Below are 27,488 nucleotides of genomic sequence, written 5' to 3' on the forward strand. Positions count from 1 at the left end.
CCAGGCACGGTGGCTCATGCCTGTAATCCCAGCACTTTGGGAGGCTGAGGCGGACAGATGACTTGAGATCAGGAGTTAGAGATCAGCCAGGCCAACATGGCGAAACCCCGTCTCTACTGAAAAAACAAAAATTTGCCAGGTGTGGTGGCGCATGTCTGTAGCCCCAGCTATTCAGGAGGCTGACGCAGGAGAATCGCTTGGGCCCGGGAGGCGGAGGTTGCAGTGAGCCGAGATTGTGCCACTGCACTCCAACCTGGGTGACAGAGCAAGACTCCGTCTCAAAAAAAAAAAAAAAAAAAAAAAGTAAAAGATGAACAGTAAGATTACTCAGATATGGTGGTGCACAACTGTCATCCTAGTTGCTTGGAAGGTGGGAAAATCACTTCAGCCCAGGAGTTCGAGGCTACAGTGAGCTACGATAGCAACACTGCACTTAAGCATGGGCGACAGAGCAAGACCCTGTCTCAAAAAAGGAAAAAGGCGAATGGATGACAGTTTAATGATGAAATTTTAGGCCCTCACTTAAGAAGGTGAGGGAGGTGTTTGAGGTGTTGGAAGCTAAGATGGCAGCCAGGAAAAGCCCTGGCTTTGGAGGAAGGCTGACAATCTGAGTTCAACTCAGCTTTGTCCTGCATTGGTTTCATAATCCTTGGCCAAGTTTCATAGTCTGTTTTCACATCTGCAGATTGGGCTTGTTGGGAAGATAAAATGAGATGATGCCTGTAAACATTTAGCATGGCATCCAACACAGAGTCCCTGTCAGTAGACATTCATTCCTGTCCTTTATTTACCTCCCCGCTCTCCCTGCCCTCCTGGCGAGGCTCTGGTGGCCAATGCCTGGGCTTTCATCAATGTGGCTCTCTTCCTGAGCAGGAGGAGGGGGCCTCTAGGATGCATCTTGTTGACTCAGCTGTCACTTTAACACTCTGTAGCCAGGAGGCATTATTATGATAGTTCCCTGCCTCTTCTGTTCCCTGTCTTCTGAAGGGTTTGAGAGCCCTTTCAGGAAAAGAAACTAAATGAGAAGAGTCACTGTGTTTTGTTCATTTATTTACTCACTCAGTTAACAAAGATTTTATGAGCTCCCCTGGTAGGTCAAACATTATGCTCAGTACTGGAGATTGGTTATTCAAAAGAGACACAGGATGGGAACGGTGGGTCACACCTGTAATCCCAGCACTTTGGGAGGCTGAGGCGAGAAGATTGGTTGAAGCCAGGGGTTCAAGACCAGCCTGGTCAACATAGTGAGACCTTGTCTCTACAAAAACAAAACAAAGCCAGGCACGGTGGCTCACACCTGTAATCCCAGCACTTTGAGAGGCTGATGCAGGTGGATCACCTGAGGTCAGGAGTTTGAGACCAGCCTGGCCAATATGGTGAAACCTCATCTCTACTAAAAATACAAAAATTTAGCCAGACGTGGTGGTGGGCACCTGCAATCCCAGCTACTTGGGAGGCTGAGGCAAGAGAATTGCTTGAACCCAGGAGGCGGAGGTTGCAGTGAGCCGAGATCGCGCCTTTGCACTTCAGCCTGGGCAACAAGAGCGAAACTCCATCTCAAAACAAACAAACAACAACAAAGAACAAACAAAACAAAAAACAAACAAAAAACAACAAAAGAGACAGTTCCTTGCCTTCATGGAAGGAACTTATAGTCTAGTGGGAAAATAAATAAACAATAATCAACTAATCAAATAAATGTAAAATTGCAATTTCATTTAGTGATTTGAAGAAAAGTAGGAGGTGCTATATGAATGTCTAATGAAGGTGTAACCTGGAGAGTGATAACATCTGGACTGAATTCTGACAGATGAGTAGGAGTTAACCTGGCCTAGGAGCCAGCAAGAATTGGCCTGGCAGAATGCAGAGAACATGCAAAGGCCCGGTGGCAGAAGGGAGATGGTGAGTACAAGGGACTAACAGGGTCAATGGCACTAGAACAGAGGGAGGAGAGAGGGAAAATGAGGCAGGAGAAAGGGCTGAGATACCCACGCAGGGCCTTGTAAGCCACATTGAGGAATTTTCTCTCCATCTAAAAGGCATTGGGCAGTCACTGAAGAGTCTTAAAAGATGGTGCTTGGGCAAGTTGACATATTCAGATTTAAACTTCCAAAAATCACCGTGGCTGTTGCACAGAAAGACAATCAGAGGGCGCAGAAGGGCTGGTGGAGGTCAGCTAGAAGGCCATTGCAGTAGAGCTAGTAGGGGAGGTAGTGCTGTCAATGGCAAGAAGCAGGCAGATTGGAGAGCTATTTAGGAGGTAACATTTAACAGATACTGACTGGTAATAGGCTGGGGACACACAAACATGCAAACTTTATGAAAGCCTACACCAGGACAGACAGATGCATGCATGCAGACTCCACGAACGTGTTTCATTCGTAAACTGGGGGTTGGTAAGATTCTATATGAGCACTCAGCGTGGATACCATGAAGCTTGATGGCACACTAATGAGTGATGTCCATTATTTATAGCAAGAGGCGCCTTATTGATATCCTTCCAACTTAGCAGTGACCCACATCTCCTCCCTGGCCTATTGGTGCCACCATTCATCAGTAAGTTTGCCCAAAGATAAGGGAGCTCGAGATCCAAGATGAGATGAGAGATAAAAGCCACCAGGAGCACACAGCCACATCAGGGCAGAAAAAGAGGGCGGGGGCCTGGGCAGGGAGAAAGGTGCCTGCCTGCTCTCCTGGCTTGGGCCAGGTCCAGTGCTGAGATAAAATGGGCAGCAGGCAGACCCCAACAGAACCAGGTTGCTCTTTTTAAATGCCTTTTCTTTTATTAAAAACTTTATTATAGAAGAAAAATATGTTTATTTATAAACTTTTTTACATTTTCTAAAACATGGCTGGGCATGGTGGCTCACGCTTGTAATCCCAGCACATTGAGAGGCTGAGGTCGGGAGTTCGAGACTAGCCTGGGCAACATGGTGAAACCCCATCTCTACTAAAAATACAAACAATTAGCTGGGCATGGTGGCGCGTGCCTGTAATTCCAGCTACTCGGGAGGCTGAGGCAGAAGAATGTCTTGAGCCCGGGAGGTGGAGGTTGCAGTGAGCCTAGATTGTGCCCCTGCTCTCCAGCCCAGGCGACAGAGCAAGACTGTCTCAAAAAAATTTTTTTTAACATTCAAAATTTCCCATAATCCCACCAGACAAAAACCACCACCACTAACATTCTGACAAGTTTCTTTCTTGTCTATTTTTTTCTAGTCTTTATATATATTTTTCATTTTATTTTAATTTAATTTATTTTTTTTTGAGATGGAGTCTTGCTCTGTCACCTAGGCTGGAGTGCAGTGGTGTGATCTCAGCCCACTTCAACCTCTGCCTCCCTACTTCAAGCTATTCTCTTGCCTCAGCCTCCTGAGTAGCTAGGACTACAGACAACTGCCACCACGCCCAGCTAATTTTTGTATTTTTAGTAGAGACGGGGTTTTACCATGTTGGTAGTGTGGTCTCAAACTCCTGACCTTAGGTGATCTGCCCACCTCGGCCTCCCAAAGTGCTGGGATTACAGGCTTGAGCCACTGCACCCGGCCCTCTACACATATATATTTAACATAGTTAAATACTATATACAGTTATTTGGAAAACTTTTAAATTAGTATGATTATTCAAGAAATGAGTTTTTAAGAAGATGTGCTCATTGTGGAAAACTCTAAAATACAAATGAATAAAGAAAAGTATAAATTATCTGTTTGGTTTATTTATTTTCCATTTTTTTCATATATTGTTTGGGTTTTCACCAAATTAATCATTTTCTAACTTTATGAATACATTTTATAACTTAATATATTTTGGATACATTTTATGTCATTAAGTAGTTATATTTATTTATTTTTTGAGACAGAGTCTCACTCTGTCGCCCAGGCTGGAGTACAGTGGTGAGATCTCAGCTCACTGCAACCTCTGCCTCGAGGATTCAAGTGATTCCCCTGCCTCCTGATTGCTGGGATTACAGGCACCTGCCACCATGCCCAGCTAATTTTTTTTGTTTTTGTTTGTTTTTTTTTGAGACAAAGTCTCGTTCTCGTCCCCCAGGCTGGAGTGCAATGGCACCATCTCGGCTCACTGCAACCTCCACCTCCTGGGTTCAAGCGATTCTCCTGCCTCAGCCTCCTGAGTAGCTGGGATTACAGGAGCCTGCCACCACACCCAGCTAATTTTTGTATTTTTAGTAGAGATGGGGTTTCACCATGTTGGCCAGGCTGGTCTAAGAACTCCTGACCTCAGGTGATCCGCCCACCTCGGCCTCCCAAAGTGCTGGGATTACAGGTGTGAGCCACCATGCCTGACTTAAGTAGTTTTATATACATCTTTTATTAACACTTCAGTTTTTCAAAATTTGGACCATGACTCAGAGTAAGGAATTTAATATCACAATGTACACGTGTACAAATATAAAGCTAAATTTCTTATGAAGCAAAACTTGTCCTTACTCTGATATTTTTCATTCTATTTAATTTTATTTTAACTTTTCAAATGCCAGTGGCAAATCCCTTTACTGTTTTTAAAACTCACTAATGAACCCCAACCTGTTCTATTAGAGGTGACTCCATGATTTAGTCACTCAATCCCATCTTTAGATGTGCGGATTGCCACCAATTTGCCATTATAAATAGTGCTCCTCTGCTGAACATTTCTGTAACTATTTCTTTGTTAGCATCCATGATTTCTCTTAAGAGAGGTTTATAGATGTAGAACTACAAAGTCAAAGAATGTGCAAAATTGTAGGAGGCTTGATTTTTTTGATTTTTTTTTTTTTTTTTTTTTTTTTTTTTTTTTTTTTTGAGACGGAGTCTGGCTCTGTCGCCCAGGCTGGAGTGCAGTGGCCGGATGTCAGCTCACTGCAAGCTCCGCCTCCCGGGTTTACGCCATTCTCCTGCCTCAGCCTCCCGAGTAGCTGGGACTACAGGCGCCGCCACCACGCCCGGCTAGTTTTTTGTATTTTTTTAGTAGAGACGGGGTTTCACCGTGTTAGCCAGGATGGTCTCGATCTCCTGACCTCGTGATCCGCCCGTCTCGGCCTCCCAAAGTGCTGGGATTACAGGCTTGAGCCACCACGCCCGGCCTAGGAGGCTTGATATTTATGGCCATATTAGTTCCCTAAAAGGTCGACTAAATAAAGAGTTTATAGTCTGATATCCTCATTTTTTCAGTGATGAATGTATTAGTTATCTTTTGCTGCATAACAAAGCATTCCAAAATTTACCAGCTTGAAACAATAAGCATTTATTATATCACTGTTTCAGTAGGGGGGATTCTGAGAGTAGCTCAGTTGGACACCCCAGCTCAGGGACTGCAGTCAAGGTGTCAGCCAGTACTATAGTCACCTCAAGGTCCAAGAGCAGGAGGTCCACTTCCAGGTTCACTAACAAGGGTGTTGGCAGGTCTCAGGTCCCCAGAGGCTGTTGGCTAGAGACATTGGATCCTGCCATGCAGGCCTCTCTGGAGGCTTACTTATCACATGACACCTTGCTTCCACCACACCAAGGGCACTAGGAGAGAGAGAGAGAGAGAGAGAGAGAGAGAGAGAGAGAGAGAGAGAGAGACAAAGAGAGAGAAAGTTACAGTCTTTGTAACCAAATCCAGGAAGTGACATCCTATGATTTTTGCTTGATTCTATCCATTAGAAGCAAGTCACCAGGTCCACCTACACTCAAGGAGAGGAAATTATACAAGGCATTAGTACCAGGAGGTAAGGATCACTGGGAGCCATTTGGAAGCGACCTACCACAATGGAATATTGTGAGCATTTTTTTCAAATGTTTAATTTTTTTTTTTTTTTTGAGACGGAGTCTGGCTCGGTCGCTCAGGCTGGAGTGCAGTGGCCGGATCTCAGCTCACTGCAAGCTCTGCCTCCCGGGTTTACGCCATTCTCCTGCCTCAGCCTCCTGAGTAGCTGGGACTACAGCGCCCGCCACCTTGCCCGGCTAGTTTTTTGTATTTTTTAGTAGAGACGGGGTTTCACCGTGTTCACCAGGATGGTCTCGATCTCCTGACCTCGTGATCCGCCCGTCTCGGCCTCCCAAAGTGCTGGGATTACAGGCTTGAGCCACCGCGCCCAGCTAAATGTTTAATATTTTTAATAATGAAAACATTTTAAATTTATTCTCTCGGCAATTTTGAAATGTACAGTTCTCAATTATTAGTTATATTTACCATGTACAATAGATCTCATACAAAAATGTCAAACTTCCTCCTGAGGCTTTGTATCCTTTCATTATCACCTCCCTGTACCCTCCACCCTCATGTGAGCATTTCTGACATTAGAAGAATTCCTCAAAAATAATCCTTTAGGACACAGGGAAGGGAACAACACTGGGGCCTGTGGGGTAGGTTGTGGGGAGGGAGAGCATAAGGATAATTAATGCATGCAGGGCTTAATACCTAGGTGATGGGCTCATAGGTGCAGCAAACCACCATGGCACATGTTACCTATGCAACAAACCTGTACATCCTGCACATGTACCCCAGAACTTAATAAAATAAAATAAAAACAGGCTGGGTGCAGTGGCTCATGCCTGTAATCCCAACACCTAGGAAGGCCGAGGTGGGTGGATCACCTGAGGTTGGGAGTTCGAGACTAGCCTGACCAACATGAAGAAATCCCGTCTCTACTAAAAATACAAAATTAGTCAGGCATGGTGGCGCATGCCTGTAATCCCAGTTACTCAGGAGGCTGAGGGAGGAGAATCACTTGAAGCCAGGAGGCAGAGGTTGCAGTGAGCTGAGATAGAGCCATTGCATTCCAGCCTGGGCAACAAGAGCGAAACTCTATCTCAAAACAAAAAAAAAATCCATAGCCAAATGAAATTTAAGAGTTTAACTGAGCAAAGTACGATTGGTAAATTGGGCAGCCTTCTGAGCCAGAGTAGGCTCAGAGATTTATGGACAGAATAAGGAAAGTGATGTACAGAAAATGGAAGACAGGGACAGAAACAGCCAGATTGGTTACAGCTCAGTGTTTGCCTTATTTGAAGAGGGTTTGAACAGTTGGCCCCTTTTGATTGGCCAAAACTTGGTGTTTGGCACAAGGGTAGATTATAGGCTGTTTCCACCTCCATTTAGGTGATAGTTCACTATGTACAGAGAAACCTTTAGGTGAAACTTAAAATACGTAAGGAAGCTAAATTTGATTTAACAGAGCTGTAGCACTAACTGAGAGGGACTGTCTTTTTAAAATAAAAGTTAAATTTTCTGGGCACAGTGGCGCCTACCTGTAATCCCAACACTTTGGGAGGCTGAGGAAGAAGGATGGCTTGAGCCCAGAAGTTAGAGACCAGCCTCAGCAATATGGCGAGACCTCGTTTGTACAAAAAATTTACAAAATTAGCTGGGTGTGGTGGCACGTACCTGTGGTCTCAACTACTCAGGAGGCTGAAGTGGGAGGATCGCTTGAACCAGGGAGGTCGAGGCTGCAGTGAGCTGTGGTTGTGCCACAGCACTCCAGCCTGGGCAACAGAGCGAGACTCTGTCTCAAAAAAAATCATTTTTTTTACTTAGATCATTAAAACTAAAGTTTATTCCATAAATATATTATCTGTTTCAGTTATTACTGGCACACAAACCACCCCCAAAATGTAAAAGCCTAAAACAGAAACAGTCATTTATTTGCTCATGATTCTGTAACTTGGGCAGGGCTTGGCAGCGTCAGCTAGTCTCTGCTGAGGCAACTTGACTGAGGCTAAAGATGCAAGATGGCCTCACCCAGCTCCTCAGTCGGGGGCCGGCGTGGCTGGAAGACGGCAGGCCCTTCTCTTTTCCTTGAGAGTCTCTCATCCTCCAGGGCCTTGTTGTCTTCAGGTGGCATCTCTCTCATGCAGCACAGACAAACTTCTTTATATCACAGCTGGCTCTAAAAGGGAAAAACAAAGCTACGAGATTTCATAAGGCCTGCAAGTCACCGGGCCCCACTTCTGCTAGGTCCAACTGGTCAAAGCAAGTTCCAGATTCAAAGAGAAGGAAAGTAAAAGACACCTTCTAGTGGGAGAAGCAGCATGTACACACAGGAATGGGAGGCGCTGTCGGTGGCCACATTTGCAGACAATCCACCACTCCTACCTACAGAAACTGCCAGACCACTTCCACACAAGGCAGTCAGTGCTCCTCTTCTAGTAGTGGTGTAAGAACTGAATATTCTCATCAAATCATCCACTCCTGAAAGCAATGATTGGTATTTGTGATGTGGCAAATAGAAATGGAGCCTGTGGCACAGGGCTTCTCTTCCCAAAGCTTGCAGTGGGAAAGTGAACTACACGGCCTAAGAAAAGAGTGAGCTACATGGCCTAAGAAAACAGCTACACAGACTTGGCCAGGCACCGTGGCTTATGCCTGTAATCCCAACACTCTGGGAGGCCGAGGCGGGTGGATCACTTGAGGTCAGGAGCTCAAGACCAGCCTGGACAACATGGTAAAACCCCGTCTCCACCAAAAAATAAAAAAAATAACCAGACATGGTGGTGGGCACCTGCAGTCCCAGCTACTTAGGAGGCTGAGGCAAGAGAATTACTTAAAGCTGGGAGGCAGAGGTTGCAGTGAGCTGAGATCATGCCACTGCACTCCAGCCTGGGTGACAGAGTGAGACTCCATCAAGAAAAGAAAAGAAAAGAAAAGAAAAGAAAAGAAGAGAAGAGAAGAGAAGAGAAGAGAAGAGAAGAGAAGAGAAGAGAAGAGAAGAGAAGGAAAGGAAAGGGAAAAAGAAGAGAAAAGAAGAGAAGAGAAGAGAAGAGAAGAGAAGAGAAGAGAAGAGAAGAGAAGAGAAGAGAAGAGGTGAACTCCCCATAGGGCCGGCAGTGTAGAGTTAGAAAACAGTATCATTTGCAAATACTTTGCAGGAAGGCAGCTCAAATTAAGGAAAGGGCCTAAGGTTGGCAGTCAAGAGACCTGAGGTCTGGAGCTGGCCTTGTGTCTATGAACAAACCAAGGCCAAATCTCTGGGCCTCAGTTTGCTACATATAAGGAGAAGGGTTTTTGTTTTGTTTTGTTTTGAGACGGAGTCTCGCTCTGTCGCCAGGCTGGAGTGCAGTGGCGCGATCTCAGCTCACTGCAACCTCCACCTCCCAGATTCAAGTGATTCTCCTGCCTCAGCCTCCCAAGTAGCTGGGACTACAGGTACATGCTACCACACCCAGCTTATTTTTGTGTTTTTAGTAGAGACAGGGTTTCACCATGTTGGCCAGGATGGTCTCAATCTCTTGACCTCATAATCCACCCACCTTGGCCTCTCAAAGTGCTGGGATTACAGGCATGAGTCACTGCGCCTGGCCGGGTTGTTTTTTAAAATTTATTTTTTTAGACACTATGTTGCCCAGGCTGGTCTTGAACTCCTGACCTCAAGCAGTCCTCCTACTTTGGCCTCCCAAAGTGTTGGGACTGCAAGCGTAAGCCACGGTCCCCAGCCAGGGGAAGGGTTTTAGCTGAATCTCCTCTGACAGCTCTGACACTCTCTGCCTATGCAAATACTGAACTTCATCCAGGGAACGGTTGGCTCTGTACACTCTGCCCCAGAGAAGTTCTTGGGGATCACTGAGGGTCTGAACAGGTGAGGGACAGATGAAGGCAGGGCCGGAGGAGGGAACCACATGGCAGTGTGCAGGGTGGCCTGGAGTTCCATCATGAAGCTGGCACAGAGCCTAGATCAAGAGCAGCAGAGGGAACAGACAAGAGATGCATGTGAGTGATTACCATGGAAGACTGTCATCAAATATGGTATGTGGAGGTCATCACGGTGTGTCTCTCTCTTCATTATGGAAGCATCCCATGTTCACTGAAGGGATCTTGGAAAATATTTTTTAAACGAGAAAGAAGAAATGTTATCCTATAGACTCACCATTCAAATACCATCACTTTCACTACTTCGATGGAATACCTTGTAGTCTTTCTTCTCTTCATATGTAGTTTTTCTTTTTAGTATGTAAGAAGTAGCATAAGGTAGTATTTGGAAAGTACGGCTTTTAATGTCAGAAAGACTTCAGATACAATCCTGGCTCTGTCACTTTTTTAAAAGAATCATTTCAACTTTTATTTGATTTATTTATTTTTGGGACAGGGTCTAGTTCTTTCACCCAGGCTGGAGTGTAGTGGCATGATCATAGCTCACTGTAGCCTTGACCTCCCCAGCTCAAGCAATCCCCCCACCTCAACCTCCTGAGTATCTGGTACTACAGGCATGCGCCATTATGCCTGGCTCTGTTTTTGTATTTTTTTTTTATAGAGATGGGGTCTTGCCATGTTGCCTAGGCTGGTCTTGAACTCCTGGGCTCAAGCAATCCTCCCGCCTCAGCCTCCCAAAGTGCCTGGATTACAGCATGAGCCATTGCGCCCGGCCTCAACTTTTATTTTAGATTCAGTGGGTATATGTGCAGGTTTGTTACATGGGTATAGGGTTTGGGGTACAGATGAGCCTGTCACCCAGGTAGTGAGCATATTACCTAAAAGGTTGTTTTTCAGCCCACGTTCCCCATGCTCCCCTCCCTCCCTCTCTCTTCCGGTAGTCCTCCGTGTCTATTGTTCCATCATCATGTCCATGTGTAGTCAATGCTTAGCTCCCATTTATAAGTGAGAACATGTAGTATTTGGTTTTCTGTTCCTGCCTTAATTTGCTTAGGATAATAGCCTCCAGCTGCATTTGTATTGCTGGCAAGGACATGATTTTGTTCATTTTATGACTGCATAGTATTCCATGGGATGTATGAAGTACATTCTCTTTATCCAATCCATCATTGATGGGCATCTAGGTAGACTCCATGTCTTTGCTATTGTGAATAGTGCTGTGATGAACGTACAAGTGCATGTGTCTTTTTGGAAAAACAATATATTTTCCTTTGGTTATATACCCAGTAATAGGATTGCTGAGCTGATGGTAGTTCTAAGTTTCTGAGAAATCTCCAAGTTGCTTTCCACAGTGGCTGAACTGATTTACATTCCCACCAACAAGGTATAAGCGTTCCCTTTTCTCTGCATCCTCACCAGCATGTGTTGTTGTTGTTGTTGTCATTTCAAGTAACATTTATTGAGAACTCTCGGTGTCAAATGCTTTATCTGCATTAACTCATTTAATCCTCATAAAAAACCCTATGAAGCCCCATTTCCCATTCAAGGAGACTAAGGCACAGAAAGATCAAATAACTTGCATAAGGCCACACGAATAGTAAGTGGCAGATGCAAGAGCTAAACCCAGTAGTCTGAGTCTGAAGCTCACAAGTTTAACTTCTCTACAACCTGTCACCACCCTTCATTTACTGCCTGACCTTGATGGAGTCAGTGAACCTTTCTGCAAAGTGGAAACAATTTCCAGAGTTGTCCTGAGCATTAGCAATCCTATGTCAAGTGCCTAGAGGGAACACAGTGGGCATCTCAACAAATGGTGGCTGCTCACCACGTGAAAGTGAGTTACCCCACCCTGGATAACACAGAGAAACCCCGTCTCTACTAAAAATATGAAAAATTAGCCGGGCATGGTGGCGGGCGCCTGTAGTCCCAGCTACTCAGGAGGCTGAGGCAGGAGAATGGTGTGAACCCAGGAGGCGGAGCTAGCAGTGAGCCGAGTTCTTGCCACTGCACTCCAGCCTGGGCGACACAGCGAGACTCCGTCCCCCCCAACAAAAAAAAAAAAAGTGAGTTATGGGTTCAAGCAAGTTGAATCTGAGGTGAGGGCAGAACTTCCAGATGAAGTCAGAATTGCAAGGACCATAAAGTCCAGGGTTTAAGCACTGAAGCCATGGGGTTGGCCTGCCTGGGCTCCAATCCCTACTCTGTCACTTTACTGTTGAATGACCTGACAAATCAGTTTACCTGTCTGAGCCTGTTTGCTCATTTGTAGAATGGGACTAAAAACAGTACTTCCCTAGATTTGTTTTGAGTATAGGGTAATGTATGGGCAGTGCTTAGGAACAGACTTTAGGCATTGTCAGTGCTGAATTCATGTTGGTTTTTATAATGGTGTGTGTAATGGATGTAATGATAAATTTATGGTAATGTAATATTACCATAAGGTAATATTCCCCTGTATTAAGATTCTTGAGGTTGGGCACAGTGGCTCACGCCTGTAATCCCAGCACTTTGGGAGGCTGAGGCAGGTGGATCACCTGAGGTCAGGAGTTCAAGATCAGCCTGGTTAACAAGGTGAAACTCCGTTTCTACTAAAAATACAAAAATTAGCTGGGTATGGTGGTGCGCACCTGTAAGCCCAGCTACTTGGGAGGCTGAGGCAGAATCACCTGAATCTGGAAGGTGGAGGTTGCAGTGAGCCGAGATCATGCCATTGCACTCCGGCCTGGGTGACAGAGCCAGACTCCGTCTCAAAAAAAAAAAAAAAAAAAAGAAGGCCGGGCGCGGTGGCTCAAGCCTGTAATCCCAGCACTTTGGGAGGCCAAGACGGGCGGATCACGAGGTCAGGAGATCGAGAAGAGACCATCCTGGCTAACACAGTGAAACCCTGTCTCTAAAAAATACAAAAAAAAAAAAAAGCTAGCCGGGCGAGGTGGTGGGCGCCTGTAGTCCCAGCTACTCGGGAGGCTGAGGCAGGAGAATGGCGTGAACCCGGGAGGCAGAGCTTGCTGAGATCCGGCCACTGCACTCCAGCCTGGGCGACAGAGCGAGACTCCGTCTCAAAAAAAAAAAAAAAAAAATCAAATCACAAAAGTCTTCCCAGTGACTGCACAAACATTTTCTTCATTTCCGGCACACCATCATTGTTCTATATCCACTAGTGTGCCAGCGTCTGTGGATAAACCCTAAAAATCCAGAGAAGGGGAGACAGGCCCCAGATTCCCACCCCAACACGCATCAAATGAGCAGCTGGAGGATGTCGCAGTTCAGCAAAATCCAAGGGTTGGCCACAGGATCTGCTAGGCAAAGCTGCTCTGGATGAGAAACTGGGAAGAATGTTCCCATTGGGTTGGGGGTTGTTAAGCCATCAGGAAAAGGTTTGGAATCTCTATTGTAAGAGAGCATTCTATGTGATTCCTTCCTCCAGCTCTGACTTCATCTGTCTTTCACCTGTTCAGACCCTTGCCGTGTAAAGAATGGTCTCTTAAGAGTTCTTTACTCAGGAGGAGCAATAAGCTTGGCTTCAAGGAGTCCACGGTTTCGTGAAGGGCAATAACTCAGCTACGTGGTGAACTGGAGAACCTCCAGGCTTCCGAGGATGACATTTCCCTGGAAGAAAGTGGCCAGCAGCGTTCCTTTTGTGAAAGAGAGGAAGCCTGGGCCCCAGGGAAAGGGGCAACAGTCCAATGAGCCAGGGCAGCCTGGACGCGGGGAATCACCTCCGTTTCTCACCCTGACAGCAGGGAGGGCTTCCCGGAGCTGACAGTGAGGCAGACATCCCGGATCCCAGTTATCACAGGTGCAGCCACGCAACTTTTGTGTTCCCTTCCCGCCACTAAATGGAAATGATTTCCTGAGGGCCGGAAAGATCATTTGCATCGGGCCTCAGGTCTGGGGCTGGGAATGCAGGCCCCGGCCGGAAAGGAAGGCGAGAGGCCGCCGCCCCAGAGGCCGGACCCTCCCGTCCGGGCCGCGTCCCCTCCGGGCTGGAGATGCGCTTCGGGCGCGGGGCTCCCTCGCGAGGCTAGACTGGATGGAGCCCGAGAGCCCCTATGGGAGCTGGCTGCCGGGGAGGCGCCCGGGCTGCGGGGCCGCGGAGCCGGCAGGGCCGGGCCTGGAGCTCGGCGCTGGAGGCGGCCACCGCTCACCGGGCGTGGGCGGGGCCGGCAGCGCAGAAGTGAATGTCGGCCCCGCCCCGACGGCGCTGACTCAGTTTCACCAGAAACCAGGGGGAGAAGGCGGCCGAACCCCAGCTCTCCGAGCACGGGGGCGGAAGCCGCGGTCCGAGACGCGCAGGAAGCCGGGACCGGAACCTCGGCTGACCCGGCCCCACCCAACTCACCTGCGCAGGTAACCCGGGCCCCGGCGCGCGAGGCCGAGGCGCAGGCGGAGCGGGCTGGAGCATGTCCGTCCCTTTGTTCTGCGCTCTTGCGTGTGTCCGGGTACGTGAGCTCCCTAGCGGTCCGCCTGTCGGTCCGTCTGGCGGCCGGGTCCCTGGAGGGCGCTTGGGAGGGCAGGATCCGTGCTCCCTCTTCGCTCCCGGGGTGCTCCGGTCCCTCCTCCCCGCCACTTCCTCCTGGCCGGCCCGCCTCCTCCGAAGTCTCCCCGGCTGATCAGATGTGTCTCCTCCTCTGTCCCCTCCCTTCTCTCAGGTCACCAGCACCCTCGGAACCCAGAGGCCCGCGCTCTGAAGGTGATCCCCCTGGAGAGGAAGGCGATGGCCCCTGCGAGGACTATGGCCGGCACCCGCCTCGCCCCGGCCCGCATCCCTGCAGTGGCCTTGTGGCTTCTGTGCGCGCTCGGCCTCCAGGGCACCCAGGCCGGGCCGCCGCCCGCGCCCCCGGGGCTGCCCGCGGGAGCCGACTGCCTGAACCTCTTTACCGCCGGGGTGCCTGCCTTCGTGCTGGACACCAATGCCTCGGTCAGCAACGGAGCCACTTTCCTAGAGTCCCCCAGCGTGCGCCGGGGCTGGGACTGTGTGCGCGCCTGCTGCACCACCCAGAACTGCAATTTAGCGCTGGTGGAGCTGCAGCCCGACCGCGGGGAGGACGCCATCGCCGCCTGCTTCCTCATCAACTGCCTCTACGAGCAGAACTTCGTGTGCAAGTTCGCGCCCAGGGAGGGCTTCATCAACTACCTCACGAGGGAAGTATACCGCTCCTACCGCCAGCTGCAGACCCAGGGCTTTGGAGGTGAGGAGGGTGTCAGGATGAGTTTGGAGAGACTCGGAAAAGGGACTGGTTGTAGTGTCCTAGGGGAGGCGAACATCAGAGAGGAGTTAAGGAGAGTCCACTTCTTTTTTCTTTGCCTTTTTTTCTTTCTTTTTTCTTTTTTTTCTAAGGTGGAGTCTCGCTCTGGTCACCCAGGCTGGAGTGCAATGGCATGATCTCTGGTTGCTCACTGCAACCTCCGTCTCCCGTGTTCAAGTGATTCTCCTGTCTCAGCCTCCTGAGTAGCTAGAACTACAGGCACCGGCCACCAGACCCGGCTAATTTTTTTTTTCTTTTTTGGTAGAGCCGGGGTTTCACCATGTTGGCCAGGCTGGTCTTGAACTCCTGACCTCAGGCGATCCACCCACCTTGGCCTCCCAAAGTGCTGGGATTACTTCTACCCGAAGTCCTCCTTAGAAGTAGGCAGTACAAACAGTAAACAAATGAAAGGGGACACGAGTAGGGAGGGCAAGGCCCAGGCTCTGTCTCCTGGACTCAGGATATTCAGAGGTGATGGGCTGGTGCTCACAGGGAGGCCTTTGGCTCTGGTCTGTGTGTACTGGAGGGGAGAGGCAGTCCCCAGGACTCCTGACCTATGGCACTGATAGGCTGATTGAAGGAGCGAGCTGTCTGGATGGTCTGGTGACTAGAAAGGCACCTTGGCCAAGCACTGGTCTGGGTACACTGATGCCCTGTCAGGTGAGCCTGGCCATAGACTCCTCCACTGGCTGGACTTGGGACTTCTTAGCATCTCTCTACGCCCTAGGAATGGATTGGCCTTTTGGTGGTCCAGGAAGACTGCCAGATCCGAGACTAGAAAACAAGCCCAGTCTGCAGTTGATCCAAAGGGAGAGGAGTGATGTTGTAGGCACAGAAGCCTAGAGGCTCTGGGGTGGGGGATGAGGAGGGTTGTGGGGTGAGTCAGCCTGTTGGTATGTATACCTAGTAGGGAAGGGATGTCAGCTGTCCAGGCAGGTGTGTGTGCTTGTGCATGAGCCAGACAGGGCTCTCCCTGCTTAGAATCTGGTAGCCCAAGCCTTGTTTACTTCCATGGATAAGGGCAAAGTGAAGGCCAGGGCTCCTCCTCTTTCTTCCCGGGGCTGAACTGTCTGCTGGGATCAGGGCCAGTCCAGAGCCTTGGTTCCCCATTCTCTCTACCTGGGGTTCTGGCCAGGTGGGACTCCAGGGCAGGGGAGGGTCACCTCTCATAAGCTCCGTGAGCACTTTACAGCTTACTGATTGCTGTGCCACACATCCTCTCACTCAGGCCTCATCACAACAACTTCCAAAAGGGGTGCTACTAGCAGTCATCTCACTTTTTAGATTAGGAAACTGAGACTCCCATGTTAAAGAATTTGCCCAGGATAACACTGCCCATAAATGGTAGGCCTGGGATTCACCACATGGGAGACTTCCAAAAGTCCCGTGCTGTTTTTCTTTTTTCTTTTTTTGAAATAATAAATAACCCGTGCTGTTTTTCACACAAGACCATCTCTCTGGTAAAAACCTAGCATTCTGACCCAACATAGCCCAGTGGATAACAGAGCTGGAGATTGGGGAGTTCAGGGGCCAAAACTGGACTGGGGCCACATCTGGGCGAGGTCTCCATTCTGGAAAGTGGAGAAAGGGCTTTCCTCCGCAGCCTTTTCCTGGGCTAGTCACTCTGCCAGGCTAAGGGTCCTCTTTTCTCCCTATCCTTCCAGTGCTCTCCTGGGTCTCTGAGGAGAGGTGACATGGGGATTCCTGGGGATGGGAGGGGGACATATCTGAGGGCCAGGCTGGGCCACCAAGTCCCACTGGACCAGGGCTGCAGCCTGTTCCACAAGGAAGTAGCAGAAAGTGTAGGTGGTGATGACTCTTATTGACCTGAGTTGCTCCTGCCCTTCCTGCTCCACAGAGGCCCCATGGGAGTCCCTCTCCAGGGCCAGAGTGTGAAATTCTGGAGTCTGGTCAGGGAGCTGAGCTGGACTGTGGCCCCATGGTCTTGAGACCAGCCATCCTCATCTGGAAACCCCCAGGACCTGCCTGTTTGCCACAAGAGAGGGTGGAGTGGGGATTTCCTGGTACATTGAGGGAGGCAGGTAGGGCTTGGATTGAGTATGAGCTCCAGGCCATTCTAGGCCATTCTTAGAGTACTGCAGTGCTTTGGGAAGTGGGAAAAGCTGTGTGTGTGTCAAGGGGTTTATTCTTAGCTGGGTCCAGTTAGAGAGGTTGGAGGTGGGTAATGACAGGGTAGAGTCATTAAGGGCTAGGGTGGATGAGGCAGGTTGGGTGGGTCACGGGCGCTGAGAGCTTCCAAACCTTTGATTCTCCTATTGCATAGATAAATGCTCCCCAGAATGCTTTCTGCCTTGTTTGTTCCTCTTTCTGCCTGTGGCCAGGCCAGGCCAGTAGATTCCTGCAGCTGGAGTCTGAGCAGCTTGCACTTCCTCCTCTCCCCTTCTTTTCCCCCACCTCTCCTCCTCCCTAGTCCTACGAAGAAGTGGCTTAGGAGGTGGAGTCTGCACTTCCCTGAGGTCCTGAGACCTGGTAACTAACTGGGGGAGGGGCTGGTTTTATTGCTACTCTAGCCCTTTGCTCTCTTGGGGGTGGGAAGAAGGGAGTGGTAAGGCAAGGTACCTGCTCCTTGGTCCTGGGGGCTGGGGCTTGGAGAGGACTGAGTTGTGTGGGGGTGAGATTCAGCCTCTGATTCAGCTCAAAGTCTGATGCATCACTCTGCATGCTACTTCCACTCTGGGGGCCTAGTGGGGCTAGCCTGTCTGTCTGCTAGACAGACTGCTAAGTAGTCTGTCTTCTTTCTACAAAATGCAAGGATGGAGGACTGGGCTCCTCCCAGCTCACTACTCCCTTGGCATGTGCTCTCAGGGTACTCTCCTGCTTGTCAACCAAGCCCCTGGGCTGGGAAGTTGCCTCCAGACAGCCACTTTTCGTTCCTGCTCATTCCTGTCTTATTTCCCCTAATCCCTGGAACCCAGTTCTCTTTCTATTATTTTTGTAGGCCTCTGAAACATTCAACATGTTTCTTCCTGAAATCTCTCCCTTCCCATCCCTTTTGCTGTCATTGTGCATCCTGGTCTTCTCAGCCCCAGGACCACCTTCTGTGAGTCCCCCATTGGCTCTGCTTTCTCTGCCTCACCAAAGAGGAATCCCTGTGACTCAGCCTCCTACTAGCTTATCTCTTTACCTTCCTATGTTCTTATCTCTTTACCTTCTCTTCTTTTCTTTGCATTCACTCTAACACTTGAAAAAACTCTCTAGAGAGCCTCTGTGGAGGGTAGTTGGGCAATATCTCTCGAACCTAAATGCACACAGCCCTGGACACAATTCCACTTGTAGGAATTCATCTTGCAGCTGTACCTATACACGGGTAAAACAACTTACCAGTTAGTTAGTCCCTGTAGTATTATTTATAATAACGAAGAATTGGAAACAATCGCATTGTCTGTCAACACATCCTATAATTGAATACTGTGATGTTGTTTTCATCATAATAATAAACCCTAAGGCAGCATGGTTTAGTTCTTAGGACAGAAAGAAAGAAAATCTAAATCAGGAAACTGGTAGGGACTGGTTAAATAAATTATAAATTGTGATACATTTATACAATGAATATGATACAGCAACAACAAAAGGAAACTCTTCATGTGTTGCTAGGGAACGATTTCCAATATATATGAAGGGCAAAACAAGATGAAGAACTCACATGCCTGTAAATTCAAATACTGTCTCTTGATATTCTCTCTCTCACATACACACACACACACACACACACACACACACATAAATGGATACCTTTGGGGTAATAAACCTGCTGGAGAAGGTTCCTTCTTAAGGAGAAGGAGAAGAGGTAACTTAATTTTCACTAGCCTTTTGTTCCTTTTGGTTTTTCCTTTTCTGATGTTTTTTTTTTTTTTTTTTTGAAATGGGGTCTCACTCTGTCAGCCAGGCTGGAATTCAGTAGTGTAACCACAGCTCGCTGTAGCCTCGACCTCATAGGCTCAAGCAATCCTCCCAGCCTCATCTTCCTGAATAGCTAAGTAGCCACCACACCTAGCTAATTTTTTATTTTGTAAATACGAGGTCTCACTATGTTGCCGAGGCTAGTCTCAAACTCCTTGGCTCAAGCCATCCTTCTGCTCAACCTTCCCAAAGTGTTGGGATTACAGGTATGAGCCACCACACCCAGCCACCTTTTGAATTTTATATCATACATGTATTACCTAAACTAGGAAAGCAAAATTTAAAAACCCAAGATTATAAAAGCAATTAAAATCACACCTCTGAGCAGGTGGATAACCTATAGAATTAACGTTTTGGAGAGCGCATTCGCTGTGGAGCATTCGCTTGGTTCAAATCCCAGCTCTGCCTTTAGAAACTGAATGACTCTGAACAAGCCATTTAATCTTTCTGGTGTCAGCTTTCTCATCTGAAAAGAGGTAAGAATGTAGGTGTGGCAGGCTGGTTATAAAGGTACACGATGGACTCCAGGGGACAATAAACTTTTTCTGTAAAGATCTAAATAGAAAATTATTAGGCTCTGTGGGCCATACAGTCCTACTCGTGACTACTCAGCTCTGCTGTTACATGAAAGCGGCCATACACAACATGTAATGGGCAAGGCTGTGTTCCAATCGATGGACACAAATTTGAATTTCATGTGCTTTTCACATGTCATAAAAAAGGATTCTTCTTTTGTTTTTTCATCCATTCCAAAATATAAGAGATGGTGGGCTGGATTTGGCCTGCAGGCTAGTGCCAACCCCGGGTATGGCTGATGCAGGTGGAGTCCCTAGCATGCTGCCCAGCGTATACTCAGCCAGCGCCTCTCTTTCCAAGCCATGCCTATCCCTCATTGTCTGCTGGTTCTGGGTGGCTTGCTTTCTCCCAAATTTAACTTCGCTGTGACTTAACCCATATGTTCCCTCTAAATCCGGTTTCCCTTCTGCCTGTGTCCTGGCTTTTTCTTCCCAGTTGCCAGAGACTGGCAGGGGAGAAACCAGAAGCATCAGCCCAGCGTTGTTTCTCACATCCTTGTCTCCATTCCCTTGACTGCTCTGGCATTCGGGCCACTCCTGTTCTATCCGCCCTGGACCACTGCATCGGTCTACTTGTCAGCCTCCTCGTGCCACAGAATACTTCCAAACGGATGGGCAAACAGCTGCCACCCAGAGCTCAGGAGTGTCCCTGCTGCCCAAGCCTTTGGCCCCTCCCTTTGAACTCCTGGACCTCTGTCATGTATCTAAGAGGTCAATGTCTGGTGCAGCCGTGGCCTCCAGGACTCTGCGCCACTGCTCATGGCCAGTGTCTGTCCCCTTTCTGTACTACCAGTTGTTTAATATTTGAATGTTACTCCTGCTGTGTCCAAACACCCTGGCCTGGCATCCAGGGTGCTTTTAGGTCAACTCAAGCCCAGCTGTTCTCCTTACTGTCCACCGAACTGGCCTTGCAAATTCCTAACTCCTTACTTTGTTTTGGTTTCTCATGAGTTCTACCATTTTCTTTTTTTTTTTTTTTTTTAGATGGAGCCTCGCTGTGTCACCAGGCTGGAGTGCAGTGGCACGATCTCATCTCACTACAGCCTCCGCCTCCTGGGTTCAAGTGATTCTCCTGCCTCAGTCTCCTGAGTAGCTAGGATTACAGGCACGTGCCACCATGCCCGGCTAATTTTTTGTATTTTTAGTAGAAAGGGGGTTTCACCGTGTTAGCCAGGATGGTCTTGATCTCCTGATCTTGTGTCTGCATGCCTTGGCTGCCCAAAGTGCTGGGATTACAGGCATGAGCCACCGCGCCCAGCTGTGTTCTGCCATTTTCAACAACACCCTACGTTCTCCCAACAACCAAACAAGAACAAAAACAAAAAAATCAAAAAATCCTTTCTCCCTCCTCCAGAAAGCCTTCCCTTATCCTCTTAGCCTGCCGTGGCCTCCTTTCTCTGAATGTCCACTGCCTTGTTTTGTCCACATGTTGCTTCATGTCATGGGGTCTTATCTGCCCAACTGGACTAATCCCCTGAAGGGCAATGTATTAATTTCTTAGAGCTGCTGTAACAAATGACTATGAACTGGTTGACTTAAAACAACAGAAATTTGCTGGGTGCAGTGGCTCACGCCTGTAATCCCAGCACTTTGGGAGGCTGAGGCGGGTGGAGCACGAGGTCAGGAGATCGAAACCATCCTGGGTAACACAGTGAAACCCCATCTCTACTAAAAATACAAAAAAAAAATTAGCCAGGTGTGGTGGTGGGTGCCTGTAGTCCCAGCTACTTGGGAGGCTGAGGCAGGAGAATGGCGCGAACCCAGGAGGCGGAGCTTGCAGTGAGCCCAGATTGCATCATTGCACTCCAGCCTGGGCAACAGAGCGAGACTCTGTCTCAAAAACAAACAAACAAACAAAACAAACAAACAGAAAATAGCAACAGAAATTTGGCCAGGTGCAGTGGCTCCTGCTTGTAATCCCAGCACTTTGGGAGGTTGAAGCAGAAGGATCACTTGGGGTCAGGAGTTCAAGATCAGCCAGGCCAATGTGGTGAAACCCCATCTCTACTGAAAATACAAAAATTAGCCGGGCATGTTGGTGCACACCTGTAATCCCAGCTACTCGGGAGGCTGAGGCAAGAGAATTGCTTGAACTCTGGAGGCAGAGGTTGCAGTGAGCCAAAATTGTGCTACTGTACTCCAGCCTGGATGAGAGTAAGACTCCATCTCAAAAAAAAAAAAAAAAAATTATTCTCGCACAGTTCTGGGGGCCAGAAGCCCCAAGTCAAGGTGTCAGCAGGGCTGCGCTCCAAAGACCCTAGGGGAGAATCCTTCCTTGTCTTTTCCAGCTTCTGGTGGCCCCAGGCATACCTTGGCTGTGGCTGCATCACTCTAGTCTCTGCCTCTGTCTCCGCGTGGCCTTCTCTTCCTTCACTCTGTCTTCTCTTCTGTTTCTTATGAGGATACTTTGTCATTGGATTTGGGGCCTCACCAGCTCATCCAGGATGATCTCATCTGGAGATCCTAATCACTTCTGCAAAGACCCTCTTCCCACATCAGACCACGGTTACGGTCCCAGGGGTTAGATGTGAACATATCTTGGAGGGGCCGCCATTCAGCCCCTACAGGTAGCGATCCTGCACTGTGCTTGTCACCTTCCCTGATCCCTGACCCTGAGGTGGGGAAGCCTCAGACACAGGCACTGTCAAGTCAAGGAAGGGTGTGGCTCCCAGGACCCCTTGTAACTGGAAGCCGAGTCTGTCTGAGGTGTTTCTATTGTAGAAAATAGAAACAAGCCCATTCCCTCACGTGTGTGTGTGTGTGTGTGTGTGTGTGTTTACTCACTAAGATCAGATGGCAATTTGTTCAGTAATTTGCTTCAGAAAGAGGGTTTTACAACTGGGTGTGGTGATTGCACCTTTAGTCCCAGCTACTCACAAGGCTGAGGCAGGAGGATTGCTTGAGTTTGAGGCTATAATGGCCATGCTCGAGTCTGTGAATAGTCACTGTGCTCCAGCCTAGGAAACATAGCAAGACCCCATCTCTAAAAAAAAAAAGGAAAGAAAGTGGGTTACAACACAAAAATATCTTCAGTGTACCAAAAACATGCTGTCTCTGAATAGAGATCAAGAAGCTGGTTCTGTTGGGGGCTCCCACCTGCACCCCATGCAGGCTGCAGAGTCCCCGTTTGGTCTAGGTGGGGCCCATACTGTCACCACCCCACTTTGCTCCTAGGAGAAGCCTGGTCCATCTAGTGAGAATTGACCTTATCTCACTTTCTCCCCCCACCAGGGTCTGGAATCCCCAAGACCTGGGCGGGCATAGACTTGAAGGTACAACCCCAGGAACCCCTGGTGCTGAAGGATGTGGAAAACACAGATTGGCGCCTACTGCGGGGTGACACGGATGTCAGGGTAGAGGTGAGACACTGGGCTGACTCTCCGACCCCGCCCTCTGCCTGCCAGCCTTCTGGGAGCCCCTTTCTGGGGCCCTAGGCCAACCAGTGGCCCCGGATGGGATGGGGAGGAGAGAGGCTGAAGATGCATTTAATCCAAGTCCCCCTGGCCTCACCAGGGGTGTGGGTGTGTGTCTGGCTGAGCCTGGGGCAGCCCAAGGCATCAGGGGGTGCCCAAGGCTGATGGCCACTCCTGTGTGCAGAGGAAAGACCCAAACCAGGTGGAACTGTGGGGACTCAAGGAAGGCACCTACCTGTTCCAGCTGACAGTGACTAGCTCAGACCACCCAGAGGACACGGCCAACGTCACAGTCACTGTGCTGTCCACCAAGCAGACAGAAGGTGAGGGAGGGGTGAGGAGGCAGCACCTGGAGCCCCCGCTCTGCGGATTGGCTGCACGGTCCCCTCATAAGCTCTCCCCCGTAGACTACTGCCTCGCATCCAACAAGGTGGGCCGCTGCCGGGGCTCCTTCCCACGCTGGTACTATGACCCCATGGAGCAGATCTGCAAGAGTTTCGTTTATGGAGGCTGCTTGGGCAACAAGAACAACTACCTTCGGGAAGAAGAGTGCATTCTAGCCTGTCGGGGTGTGCAAGGTGGGCCTTTGAGAGGCAGCTCTGGGGCTCAGGCGACTTTCCCCCAGGGTGAGTGGTCTCTCTTCTGTGGCCAGGGAGGTGGGTGGTGAGAGTTCTTCCTTGCCCACCCACCCGAATCATCTTATCCCCACTGGAGCCTGGTCATGCCTCCTCTCACTTCTCTGTTCTCTCTCCCAGGCCCCTCCATGGAAAGGCACCATCCAGGTGGGCTTTACTCCCCTCCCCATCCCCCATCCCCTCCACTTCTCCAGCCCATATCATCCCCATGCCCCTGAGCAGCCTGCCTTTGCCCAAGCCGTTCTTCCCCTCAGAGTTTATGGAAGGACCACAAACATCCCTCCCCTTCTAGCCCAGCATCCTCCTGTGAGGATCCGCCCAGTCTGTGGGGAGAGGAGTGGGGTCGGTGGAAAGGGAATGGGGGATGTGCTGTGTCTGGGCAGACAGGCCCAGGTAGAAGATGGACCCTGGGCACTTGTTCTTTGCTTGAGCCTGACCTCCCCTCCACCCGTCCCGCCCCCACCCAGTGTGCTCTGGCACCTGTCAGCCCACCCAGTTCCGCTGCAGCAATGGCTGCTGCATCGACAGTTTCCTGGAGTGTGATGACACCCCCAACTGCCCCGACGCCTCCGACGAGGCCACCTGTGAAAAATGTGAGGCTGGGGAATAGAGGGGGTTGGGCAGCAGACAGGGAGGTCCTGACAGCCTTGCCCTGAACCCCTGGGAGACCCTTGGGGCTGAGCCTCTGACCTTTCATCTCTGCAGACACGAGTGGCTTTGACGAGCTCCAGCGCATCCATTTCCCCAGTGACAAAGGTGAGATCCTCCCCAGGTGCCCTGGATCAGGGCAGACTCTGACACTGCCGTCCTCACTATTTCTATCCAGCAGTGCCTGAGGGGCCTGCCGGGTGTACAGGCCTGTGGGCACAAAGAACTGGGGTGGGCTCCCAGTTCTCCAGATGCTCAGCTTCTTCCCTGGCTGGGTCCTGGGCTCTCTTCTGTGGCTCTGTGTTTTCCAGGCATCAGTCATTCTCCGAACACCTTCATAATTTCAGCCATGCCCACCGCATGTTACTCAGATCTTATTTACTTAATCAGTTACCTTTTAAATGTAATATATTAAAAAGGAACTTTCACATCACTACCATAAATGGGAAGCCACTATTACTTGCCAAACATTAAAAAACAACAAAAATAAATATAATAAAACAAAAGTTTTAGCTTGCCAGGCGCGGTGACTCACGCCTATAATCCCAGCACTTTGAGAGGCCAAGGCTGGCAGATTGCTTGAGCTCAGGAGTTCAAGACCAGCCTGGGCAACATGGCAAAACCCCATCTCTACAAAAAATAGAAAAATTAGCCGGGTGTGGTTATGCGTTCCTGTACTCCCAGCGACTCAGGAGGCTAAGGTAGGAGGATCACTTGAACCTGGGAGATGGAGACCAGTCAGTTGAGATGGCACCACTGCACCTCAGCCTGGGCAACAGAGTGAGACCCTGTCTCAAAATAATAATAATAATAATAATAATAATAATAATAATAATAAGCTCTAGCTGGATGCTGTTGCCGGCCAAGGCTCAGACCCTGAGGCCCATCCTCTTTGTTAAGAAATGTAAATCAGCCAGCCGTGGTGGCTTACACCTGGAATCCCAGCTACTAGGGAGGCTGAGGTGGGAGGATCGCTTGGCCTAGGAGTTTGAGGCCAATCTGGGCAACATAGCGAGACCCTGTCTAAAAAAAAGAGGTAAACCACCCAGTGTTGGAAAGACCAACAAAGACCCAGTGTTGGAAAACTGAGACTGTGACCCGGTCAGAAAAGCTGAAAGCAAATTGAAATAACTGTGAGTCAGCGTAGTTTACTTTTGTGCCTATAATTATTGTCCAGGCTTTGTCTTCCCTTTTCTGGCACCACTGCAGCTGGGCCAGGTGTTTTGGGGCCTCTCAGGCCCTCCCTGAGCCGTGGTGGGTGGGGAGGTGCTGGGCAGCAGCCACATGGAGCCTAGCAGAAGGTGGCAGGGAGGCCGTGGACTCGCTCACCACAGCCTGCTCCATACCCCCCAGGGCACTGTGTGGATCTGCCAGACACAGGACTCTGCAAGGAGAGCATCCCGCGCTGGTACTACAACCCCTTCAGCGAACACTGTGCCCGCTTTACCTATGGCGGTTGTTATGGCAACAAGAACAACTTTGAGGAAGAGCAGCAGTGCCTCGAGTCTTGTGGCGGCATCTCCAGTGAGTGGGCCAGTGAGAGGGTGGGCATGTACAGGGGGAAGGCTTAGCCAGTGGCCTCCACTGTGTCCCCAGGCCTGTGGGAGTCACCCCTCCATCCTCAGAGTGCCTAGGGTAGGGGTGGGAGAGGATGGCAGTGCGGGGTCTGGGGCACTGGGGAGCAGCCGAGTCTCTGAGCCCTTAGTACTGACTGGTCTCTCCCCTCATCATTCTACAGAGAAGGATGTGTTTGGCCTGAGGCGGGAAAACCCCATTCCCAACACAGGTAAGCCCTGGTCTGTCCTGTAACTGAGGTTGGCATGTAGGTATCAACTCACGGATCACTCCATCTGATGGGTTGTGACAGCCAACCTGTGTTGAGAAGGATGCCAAGGTGGCCCATAGAGACAGAGTACCGTAATCAGATAGGGATGCCTGCCACACATGAGGGAGGGAGTACAGTAAAGTGCGTGCCGATGTCTGTCAGCAGCGTCCCAAGCTTCCCCCAAGCTAACTGCAAGGAACGCAGTTTGAGCTGAGACCTGAGGCCCACCGGAGTTCCTCTGAGCTCCCGCACAGAGCTGTTCAGCTGCTCATATGTGGGAGGTCTGAGTCGGGTGCCCATGTCCTTCCACACCTGGCATCCATTTGACTTGGTCCCTTCCATAGAGTGGGGGTGGGTGTCAGAACCAGGCAGGCTATGGGAGCCCCTTCTTCTACCCCTTCTTCCCCCAGGCTCTGTGGAGATGGCTGTCGCAGTGTTCCTGGTCATCTGCATTGTGGTGGTGGTATCCATCCTAGCTTACTGCTTCTTCAAGAACCAGAGAAAGGGCTTCCACAGGCACCACCACCACCCACCACCCACCACTGCTAGCTCCACTGTCTCCACTACTGAGGACACGGAGCACCTGGTCTATAACCACACCACCCAGCCCCTCTGAGCCTGGGTCTTGCCGGCTCTCACCTGGCCCTGCTTCCTGCTTGCCAAGGCAGAGGGCTGGGCTGGGAAAAACTTTGGAACTAGACTCTTGCCTGTTTCCCAGGCCCACTGTGCCTCAGAGACCAGGGCTCCAGCCCCTCTTGGAGAAGTCTCAGCTAAGCTTAGATCCTGAGAAAGGGTTTGGAAGGAGCAGAAAACCCTTGGACCAGAAGTACCAGACTAGATGGACCTGCCTGCATAGGAGTTTGGAGGAAGTTGGAGTTTTGTTTCCTCTGTTCAAAGCTGCCTGTCCCTACCCCATGGCGCTAGGAAGAGGCGTGGGGTGGTATCAGACCCTGGAGGCCCCAACCCCGTCCTCCAGAGCTCCTCTTCCACGCTGTGCACCCAGGGCTGGGAGGAAGGACTTCCCTGTGTAGTTTGTGCTGTAAAGAGTTGCTTTTTGTTTATTTAATGCTGTGGCATGGGTGAAGAGGTGGGGAAGAGGCCTGTTTGGCCTCTCCATCCTCTCTTCCTCTTCCCCCAAGATTGGGCTCCCTGCCCTTGACCAGCCCCAACCTGGTCTGGACCGGCAGACAGAGCCAGGAGAGGCTCAGCTGCATCCCACAGCCCCCACCCCCAGGGTTCTCCAACATCACAGTCCAACCCGCCCACAGGGTAATAAAAGTGGTTTGTGGGGTTTCTGGCTCTGTTCTATGGGCCAGGAGGGAGACAGGGTTGCTGGGGGGTGATGGGACCATCCTGTTCAGCTGGTTCAGGCTTTGGCCACCCTGTTGAGCAGGTTTTCCCATCGTCTCTCTCGAAACTGGCCTGGCCCCTGAGGGTAGAGAGCAGTGCCAGGTTTGACCACCAGAGGGGAGGAGTGAGAGGGCCATGGGAGCCACGAGTGTGAGGAGTCTGCATTGCTGCTGTGCAGCCTTTCTTCCTGGTGTGATCCTCTCCACAAGCCGGCTGAGCTCTCCACAGTTCTGTTCATTTGGAGGTTGGGATTAGGGGTGTACAGGCACCGTGGCTCCTACCTCCACCGGTTAGGGCCCAGGTGACTGGCTGCC

At 49.9% G+C, this 27,488-nt stretch overlaps 1 protein-coding gene and 1 long non-coding RNA gene across 9 annotated transcripts; one reads left to right on the forward strand and one right to left on the reverse strand.

Annotated features, from left to right (window-relative positions):
- Nucleotides 1-5,213: 5,213 nt before the first annotated feature.
- On the reverse strand, nt 5,214-14,009 carry LOC119628017 (uncharacterized). Its single transcript, XR_012091462.1, has 3 exons — nt 13,901-14,009; nt 7,717-7,864; nt 5,214-5,504 (listed from the first exon to the last, which is right to left on the reverse strand). It is a non-coding gene; the product is annotated as an uncharacterized lncRNA (long non-coding RNA).
- SPINT1 (serine peptidase inhibitor, Kunitz type 1) lies at nt 12,384-27,115 on the forward strand. 8 transcript variants are annotated; one of them, XM_008016991.3, is made up of 11 exons: nt 12,393-13,908; nt 14,211-14,750; nt 22,535-22,662; nt 22,901-23,039; nt 23,124-23,342; nt 23,472-23,498; nt 23,819-23,944; nt 24,057-24,107; nt 25,353-25,523; nt 25,738-25,785; nt 26,235-27,115. In XM_008016991.3, the coding sequence occupies exons 2-11, from the start codon at nt 14,276-14,278 to the stop codon at nt 26,438-26,440; spliced, it is 1,590 nt and encodes a 529-aa protein (XP_008015182.1). In that variant the 5' UTR covers nt 12,393-13,908; nt 14,211-14,275; the 3' UTR covers nt 26,441-27,115. The 8 variants fall into 8 exon arrangements, with proteins under 8 accessions (XP_037865768.1, XP_008015182.1, XP_037865769.1 ...); XM_008016993.3 differs by having other exon boundaries at nt 12,412-13,908; nt 23,124-23,294; XM_008016990.3 differs by having other exon boundaries at nt 13,894-14,000.
- Nucleotides 27,116-27,488: the final 373 nt, after the last annotated feature.

Source organism: Chlorocebus sabaeus, chromosome 26 (assembly GCF_047675955.1).
Source record: "Chlorocebus sabaeus isolate Y175 chromosome 26, mChlSab1.0.hap1, whole genome shotgun sequence".
In the NCBI taxonomy this organism is placed as follows: domain Eukaryota; kingdom Metazoa; phylum Chordata; class Mammalia; order Primates; family Cercopithecidae; genus Chlorocebus; species Chlorocebus sabaeus.